This window comes from Stigmatopora argus, chromosome 3 (assembly GCF_051989625.1).
Source record: "Stigmatopora argus isolate UIUO_Sarg chromosome 3, RoL_Sarg_1.0, whole genome shotgun sequence".
Taxonomy (NCBI): domain Eukaryota; kingdom Metazoa; phylum Chordata; class Actinopteri; order Syngnathiformes; family Syngnathidae; genus Stigmatopora; species Stigmatopora argus.
Window position 1 is genome coordinate 11,559,225 of NC_135389.1, and position 8,443 is coordinate 11,567,667.

The 8,443-nt window shown below is 41.4% G+C and overlaps 2 protein-coding genes across 2 annotated transcripts; one reads left to right on the plus strand and one right to left on the minus strand.

The window, feature by feature from the left end:
- Positions 1 to 583: 583 nt before the first annotated feature.
- Positions 584 to 5,573, plus strand: ada2a (adenosine deaminase 2a). Its single transcript, XM_077597183.1, has 10 exons — positions 584 to 713; positions 1,062 to 1,395; positions 1,739 to 1,958; positions 2,478 to 2,691; positions 2,771 to 2,898; positions 2,961 to 3,051; positions 3,503 to 3,611; positions 3,693 to 3,850; positions 3,966 to 4,168; positions 4,238 to 5,573. The coding sequence occupies exons 2-10, from the start codon at positions 1,095 to 1,097 to the stop codon at positions 4,398 to 4,400; spliced, it is 1,587 nt and encodes a 528-aa protein (XP_077453309.1). The 5' UTR covers positions 584 to 713; positions 1,062 to 1,094; the 3' UTR covers positions 4,401 to 5,573.
- On the minus strand, positions 5,364 to 8,167 carry ribc2 (RIB43A domain with coiled-coils 2). The gene is made up of 7 exons (XM_077597185.1): positions 8,020 to 8,167; positions 7,858 to 7,939; positions 6,960 to 7,229; positions 6,776 to 6,894; positions 6,019 to 6,198; positions 5,770 to 5,936; positions 5,364 to 5,694 (listed from the first exon to the last, which is right to left on the minus strand). Exons 1-7 carry the CDS (start codon positions 8,128 to 8,130, stop codon positions 5,625 to 5,627), a joined length of 999 nt encoding a protein of 332 aa, XP_077453311.1. The 5' UTR covers positions 8,131 to 8,167; the 3' UTR covers positions 5,364 to 5,624.
- Between the last annotated feature and the right edge of the window lie 276 nt (positions 8,168 to 8,443).

An 8,443-nucleotide genomic window follows, 5' to 3' on the forward strand; every position in this document is an offset into this window, starting at 1 on the left:
CTTGACGAGAAATTGGGTCATTTGAATTAGCATGCCTCATAATAAAAAGTCATTTCAATTGCCATACCTGATCATAAAGATTCTGTTAAATGTGAATTATGAATTTGTGTTATGCGCTGCTTTAAATGAGAAAACTGTGAGGAGTAGGCATGGGGACACCTTAAATTGGTTGACAGGCCAATCGCAGGACACAATAAGACGAATGACCTTATATTAGACAAAATACTGAAAATTTGCAAGTTTGCCTACATTGATTTCAACATGACGTGGTATTTTTACCCCTGACAATGGAGAGTTTACTGTGTTGAAGCGGAGCAGTACGACATAATGAAGGCTGAACTCAAGCTTCTTGTGATGTCCATATTCAATGATAATTTATATTTATATGAATTTGTTGCCAATAAAAACTGGCAAACATCCCACCGTTGTAACTTTCTCGATCGGTGTTTTGTTGTAACATGATTCATAATTTTGCAGTCAGTGAAATTGATGAAGTATCAAACTTGGAAATGTTCGACCTCATTTGGACAATAAACCTACAAAAACGCCCTATCTTTTTTGTTTACATGACATTTGAGCCAATCGTGTCGCTGTAGGGGCGGGGCTTCTGAGTGTAGGAACTGCTTATTCTGACAGGACCACGGGTCGAGCTCGAAAGGATACGTGTGTCCCTTTTTAACCAACTTTCGTCTGGTCATTCGCAGTTGTTGAAGGTAACTTTTTGTCAAGTTTAATAATTCACATCGCGGAGGTTCGTCGTTGCGACCCCAATCACCCTTTGTTTAAAAATAGGATGTTATGCGAGTCCATTTCTATGAGTCATTGATTTCTTATTCATTTAAATTAAAAGTAAAGATGAATCGCCCCGTCTTCGTTTTCTAGCTTAAATACAGTTATGAATTACACGGATTTGTAATTAATCGACAGAATGTAGTGCCAATTTTAAGACCTTTAAAAATGTTTTAGCGCTACTAGGGTGCAAATTATGACTGAATTAAATGTGCGAGGTTGCGTATAGTGATGGATTAAAATATAATATTATGAATCTCCTTTGTGTTTAGGTCGTCTCATCTGCCATTTGACAGCCGAGGGTGATGGCTGTGGTAGAACGCCCTCCTGTGGCTGTATTCTGCTTGCCACTGTTATTTGCAGCAGGTGTCCTCCCCATGCCGGACCCCAAGTTGAGGGAGGCCCTCATAGCGCTGGAGACCTCCCAGCAAACGGGAGGCCAACTGGTGCTGAGTGATTTAGAGAAGATTATGGACGTTCAACTGCACCAAATGAAGGAGAATGAGTTGTCCAAGGCTCCTTTCCCCCCCGCCATGCACTTTTTCAAGGCCAAACCCTTGATTGAGCGTAGCCCTATCTTCACCCTGCTGCAGAAAATGCCCAAAGGTCAGTCATAAATCCAGTGTCCGATAAAGGAACATTTTGATAACAGTTACACATAATTCTGTAGAGCATCGCTTATAGCAGGGGTGGGCAAACTATTCCACAAAGGGCCGCAGTGGGTTTCATTCCAACCCATAAAGAGGACACCTTTCACCAATATGGTGTCCTACAAGTTCAGTCAGTGATTGCAGTCAGGTGCTTCTTGTTTTCTGCAGAAATCACATTGGTTAAAGTGTCCATGCTGGATCGGTTGGAACAAAAACCTGCACCCACAACGGGCCTCGAGGAATGGTTTGCCCACTTCTTGCCTATAGGCAGTGCTGTAGTAATATCACTTTTCATTCAGGTGGAGCATTGCATGTGCACGACCTGGCCTTGGGGGATCCCGAGTGGCTTGTGAAGAATGTGACGTATCGGCCAAACTGCTACATGTGCGTCACCGAAAAACAGGGGGTAAGATTCATCTTCTCGTCTGGTCAGCCTTTGTCTGCACCGAACTGCTCCATCTGGATGCTGATGGAAACACTTCGGAACAAACTGGTTAACGTTACAGATCTTGACAACAGGTAAGGTTATATTGGGTGGGGAAACATGGTGGTTTCAACAAATGTCTTCCCGACTACTACTTCTTTATTATGATGACTACTTATTTATTTATTACTTATTTATTATTATTTATTTATTATTTATCAGTTCCTTTGCTTGTTTGTTGTTTTTATTTGTGCACTTCCTACTTATTTATGTTGTGACTAATTATTTATGTTTTATTTATTTACTTATTTTTTATTTATTGATTATTTATTTGTCTGCTTGTTTGTTGTTATTTGTGCACTTTGTGGTAAAGCTTTAAATCTCATACTTGTATAATGACAATAAAAGCATTCAATTGAATTCAATAATCTGGGTAAATTCCTCCAGAATCATTAACATTTTTTAAAGGTTTTCTTTATCTTTCAAAGAAACCATTTACTATTTTTTTTAAAAGGACAATGTGAGCCTAGAATCTATTTTTTTCTTATCGGTTTTCTCCCATGTTAACCTCTGTTAATTACAGCAAAATAACCTTAATTTTTATTCTCTGTTAGCATCCTGGGTAACTTGACGCTCTTCACTGATGGCGATCCAGACGCCTTGTATCCTGACCAAGAAGTGATTTGGGAGAAGTTTGAGCATAATTTCAACGCCGTGATAGGTCTCGTTACATACGCTCCAGTCTTCCGAGACTATTACTACCATGGGCTCAGCCAATTTTACAAGGATAACGTCATGTATCTAGAAATACGCGCCTTACTTCTGCAGGTAACTGAATGCAGTAATTTGCCTGTGTGTCTTATTCACTTTTTGGGCATTCACTGATAAACACATTAACTTTCCTCAGACCTACGAGCTGGACGGCACCAGACACGACTCGACGTGGGCGCTTAAAACCTATGCAGACGTCACCAAACAGTTCATTGCAGAACACCCGGATTTCTTTGGGAGCAGATTCATCTTCATAGTGAACAGGTGCCTGTCCTGACCTCAAGAATAATTAGTTGTGTGGGCACAGATCACATCTTATATTTCAGGAGAATGGCTGCATCTGCATTGAAGAAAGAGGTAGAGAAGGCACTGAAGCTGCAGAAGGACTTCCCAGACTTGATGATGGGCTTTGACTTGGTGAGAAACTCGGCTCAAATAAAAGATGGTGGTCAATCACTACTTTTGAGTTAAAGTCTGCAACTGAAAAAAGTGCTGTGTACAAATACAAGCAAGAATAACACTATTTATGGTAACATTTTAGAAACAAATGAAGGATTAAAACAATATGAATGAGGCCTCTACTCGACTAATTTCTGACTTTCTGCAATCTTTTACACATAAGGAGCCCATTGATTGAATGGCCTATTTTTAAATTGATTTTTTATCTAAGAGGCAGCAGTATTAGTAGTAGTAGTGGCTAGGCGTTGTGTTATAAATCTACTAGATCGAGCTGTGTTAAAGAGGATTTCATACCATGATTACCCAATATTAATACAAATATAAGGGGCATCGGATTATAAAATGGTGGCTCTTGAGAAAATTGAAGTCTTTTAATTGCGGCTTAAAGGGTCTCACGTCTCATGCGCAGGTCGGCCGCGAAGACAGCGGAAAGCCTCTTTGGCATTTCAGAGATGCCTTGTCGTTACCAGCAAAGATGGGCGTGACACTTCCCTACTTTTTCCACGCTGGAGAGACAAGTGAGCACAAAAGCTGCTTCCAATCAAGCGAAGGATTGAGAATAAGCGAAGTCTTTCAACGTCAAATATTTTTGTCTGCAGATCTGCAAGGCACAGACATGGACCAGAACTTGCTTGATGCCATTTTATTTAATACATCGCGCATTGGCCACGGATTTGCACTCACTCGCCACCCTTTGGCCCGAGAACTATCAAGGAAGAGAGATGTGGCTGTGGAAGTGTGCCCCATATCCAACCAGGTATACTCACCCCCAAAATAAAATGAATGGTGAAATTATTCCTTTTTTAGACATGGTCTTGCCTTTTGTTAGAAGTTTTTTTGTGTTAGCGCCAGTGTTCTTGTCTTTTGATCAGGTGTTAAAGCTGGTGGATGACCTGCGTAACCACCCGGCAGCGGCGCTGATGTCACAGAACCACCCGATGGTGATTAGTTCTGACGACCCGGGCATGTTCGGTTCCTCGGGCCTGTCCTACGACTTCTACGAAGCCTTTTTGGGCTTCGGGGGGAATAGGTCGAACTTAGGCACGCTAAAGCAACTGGCCATCAACTCCATTTTGTGAGTACGCGTTAGGCGAAGGTCCTCGTTGAGCTCACACGCTAAATTGTTGCTGTTACTTTCGCCCAGATACAGCACGCTGAGCCCGGGACTGCAGAACAAAGCTTTGGACGCATGGCAGAAGAAATGGGACACATTTGTCTCAGAAAACGTGCTTCAGAAGCCAAACTGTGTTTTGGGCAGCGTTGGTTGCGCTTATCCCAGTAGGCTGCCTTGGAAGAAACTTTTTTAATCCCGCTGCTGTTCTGTGAGCATGTATACGCGGCGTTGCTATTAACGCAGTCACTGCCACTGACTGTAATAGACGTTAAAGTGAAGGATCGTGTTTGTTGCTATTGAAGGCAATAGCCATCTGATCCATTTCAACTAGGAATGCAATGCTTCTCAGTTCAAATGGATGAACGTGTATTATCGCTTAGAAATGAGTGGACACCAGTTGCACTAAACAGAAGGTATGTGTTTGTTTTTTTTAATCATTGAATTTGTACTTTTTTATAGTGGCAGGCAGCTTTGCATTATTTCTCTCCCATAGTTGCATTTAAAAAAATATTTTACATGAATCTCCGCCCACTAGATATTATCATTAAGAAACTGGCTAAATGAAACATCACAATTTTAGAATGTTGATGTTGTTTGCTATATAGAGTGATTTCAGACATCCACCCAGTTTCCTCCGCTTTACCAAAGCCGCTCGTGGGGCATCAGCTTCGGTAGGATTTTCCTGTCCCTGGCGACTTTAGGCAGCTGCTCTAGGTAAGAATAGTCTTCCCAGTGCAACCTGGGTTGATGTCAGGGCCTCCTCCCTGTGGACATGCCCCTAACATCTTACCATGAAGGCCTGATCAGATGCTACCTTATCTGCGTCCTTTTGATGCAGAGGAGCAGCATCTCTACTCGGAATCCAACCATTATGACCATGCTTCTCTAAAAGGAGAGTCCGGACACCCAGTGGAGTAAACTCTTTTCATTTAGAGGTGCTAATTCTCTACCTGACTGCTTCACACTCAGCTGCAAAACACTCCAGTGAGAGTAGAAGGTCACAGTTTGATTAAGCCAATAGAACCGCATCATCTGCAGAAAAAAAAAAGTTTTGCAATATTAGGGCCACCCTAGTGGACCCCATCAATGCGTTGACAGTGCTTGATATTGAGTCCATGAAAGCTACAAACAGAATTGGTGACAGATAGATTTTTATTTGAGTCATTTAGGTAAATGTTAAGACCCCAAAAGTAGGGTACAGATTTATTCTTTTTTTTTTTAAATGGGGTTGTAGCTTAGTTTTACATGCTTTGCTTGTTTTTCAAATGTGTGGTTTGCTGTTGCTCTATCTCAGTTTTTTTTTGTCCTTTTCTCCACGATGAGCAATGTTGTCACATTCACTGTGACATTAAAAACGTGAAAAGATTCTTTTTTTTCGTCGTTACTCATTTAGCTCATACATGCTTTATCATCATCATCAGCGGCAGCTAGTGTTGAATTGGGAGAAGAAGCTTTCCTCAATGTGTCCATGCCTTAATTCCTCTTTTCTGAAGTAAGAAAAAAACCATGACTTGTCAACGAACTGTAGGAGAACAAGACGATTCTGTTGGTGTGTTTTGTACCTGTTCTGTTGTGTTTGTGCCAGCTGTTTGTTGACAATGTCCAGGTGGCGTCGAAAGTGCTTCCTGTTTCGGGCCTGCTTCCTCTCCAAGAGCTCGGCCATCCGAGCTGAATTCAGACGGATGCCGTCGTGCCGACTCTCCTCTCCCTGCATCCTCAATTCTGCCATCTATAGAACGGAAGTCCAGAGACCTTTTTGCATGTAAAGAAAGAGAATGCGGCTGGTCTCGGTGTTCTTTTATAGCAGTTACCATTTTCTCTTCAGTTTGATGCTTTTGGAAAACCCTGATTTGCGTCAAGCTTTCAGGCGGAGGCTTCCTGTCGATGCTGGGACAAAGGCCAGGGGCTCCCATACAACTCAAATGTGGACCTTGCTCCTGGGTAGCTTCTTCATTACACACCTGGCAATCTCTTTCTTCTCTATTTGTCATCTAAGAGCATTCAAGACCCTGCATGTTAGATGTCTGGTCCGTGCTTGTTTCAGTTTTTGAAACAAAACATCCTACATGTCCAAAGAAAACAGACAAAGATACAAATCCACTGAATTTGACCTGATACTGTGTAATTATAGTAGTTTACTGTTACTATTCAATAGCGATTCAATTTTTTGGGGACATTCCAAATTTCATAACTTCTCTCCCCCATTGTCACGTTTTGTTGAGGTTGGTAGATGGGTGTGTTTTCCTTGTGTGTCCTGGCCGCGTCATTTTATGCCTTTCACCTGATTGTGTCCATTTCCTCGTGTGACCCAGGTGTTTGTGATTGTCATCCACCCCAGTCTGTGTATTTGAACCCCGTGTTTTTGTACGTGCGTGTGGGAGTATTGTTTCCTGTGAGTAATGTCTGCCTGTTCGTCGGTGTACGTCTCCCCTGTTAAGTTTTTATTATTGTTAATTTTGTCCCAGTTTTTATTGTTTTTTATGCTTAGTTTTCATTAAAATCCCAGGTTGTGCACCAGCACTGCACTGTGTTGCGCATTAACAAGCAGTGTCTGGAGGCATGACTCACTGTGTTGATGTTCCATTCTTTGGTTACCACTGCTGCTGCTTTTCTCCTCTCCAGATCTTTGTTGTGGAGACTTACAGCCTCATTATCCATAAGGACCCTGTTTCGGTCATCTTGCTGTTCTGAGGGCAAAGAGATGCATTTGGTGAGTTGGGCTGCATATGAATTCAGCATCTTTTGAACCTACTCTCCATCTCCTTTCTGTGCTTTTCCGCGGCCTGCTCATCGCGCTGCTGGATTAGCCACCCTCGGAGTTGCTCCTTCTGCCTCTGCACTCGACCCTCTCTGTCCGGGTCCTCCCCATGCAGACCGGGCAACATAGTCAGGTGACCTTGACACCTGGGAACGCTATTTGGCTGTGGGCAATGAAGGCCAAAGTCTACTATGGCCTTTTGAGAGGGATCTTTATCCTTTACTTGTTGATTAGGAAGCAGGAAAGTCTCCATCGTTGCTGCATCTATTAGGAACAACTATGGCTGGTTAGTCCGATATTTAAGAGGGGTAGTATAATTGTCGTTTTGGGGCTTGCTGGTGAACTGGAGTCCAAAGGATTTATTTTAAGGTCTTCAATTAACCATATACATGCATGTCACAAAAAGGCGTGAATATGCTTAAAATAAGATGCACAAGCATGTTGGAAACCACATTTAAGATTAGAGCCCCAGGACATCAAAACTGTGCATATCTACTAATCAAAGGGATTATCGTTGTTAAAATAAGATTAAAATCATACTATAATAATCCAGAATACGAGAATTAGTCTATAAATGAATCATACATTGGCATACATGCATTTGTTTGTGTCCTGCAGGACTTTTGTGTATTGGTCTAGAATTGTAAATTGTAATTATATGAGGTTAATTCTTTCTCTACATTTTTTTATTATAACCATTGAGTATATTTCAGTGTTATTAATCATTTATTTTAAAAAAAACATAGTTATAAATACCTTTCTGAACTGAGAAGAAAAATGTTAACTTGGGAAAAAAAACTGCTTGTGCTCATTAAAAATCCTAATTAGTATATTACTTTTTAAAATTACTACATTACAAGGAGACAATGTTTTTGGTCTGTTTTTTACTCACTGCAAGCTTTTTGTTCTTCCTTTTCTGCCTGTTTCTTTGCAATCTTCTCAGCCACTTGCTTGTCAAGAAATTCTTTGTCAATCTACATTATTAAAAAATAAATAAATTTAAAAACATCAAGTTTACAACCGAAAATATCACTGAGCCGCAGCCGCAACTTACTCCGATGCTCCTCAACTTGTCGTCAAACAGTCTCGCTCGTCTTCGCTCCTCATTATCACGACGAAACTGCACTTTAACGTCTGACAACAATTCAATCTTGTTCATCATCATTTTCACGCACGGAATTTTAAAATGTTCAGTGTGTGAAAGTGAATCGTCTTTTTTTTCGCCTCCCCCTTCTTCCAACGCTGTTTGACGGAAACACACGAGTTGCTAAGACACCAACACTTCGGGTTTTTTCGTGAATAGTCGGTAATGTCCGCCTGGGGCCGAATTTCCAACCCAGAACATCAACTGTCAGGTGAGGTGGATATACCCACCATTTCTTCATAATGCCTCTGAATAAATTAGTTAGTTTGGTAGTATTTGTAATAATCTTTGTAAGAGGGGAGGCCAGTGGAGCAAGTGGTTAGCGTGTCGGCCT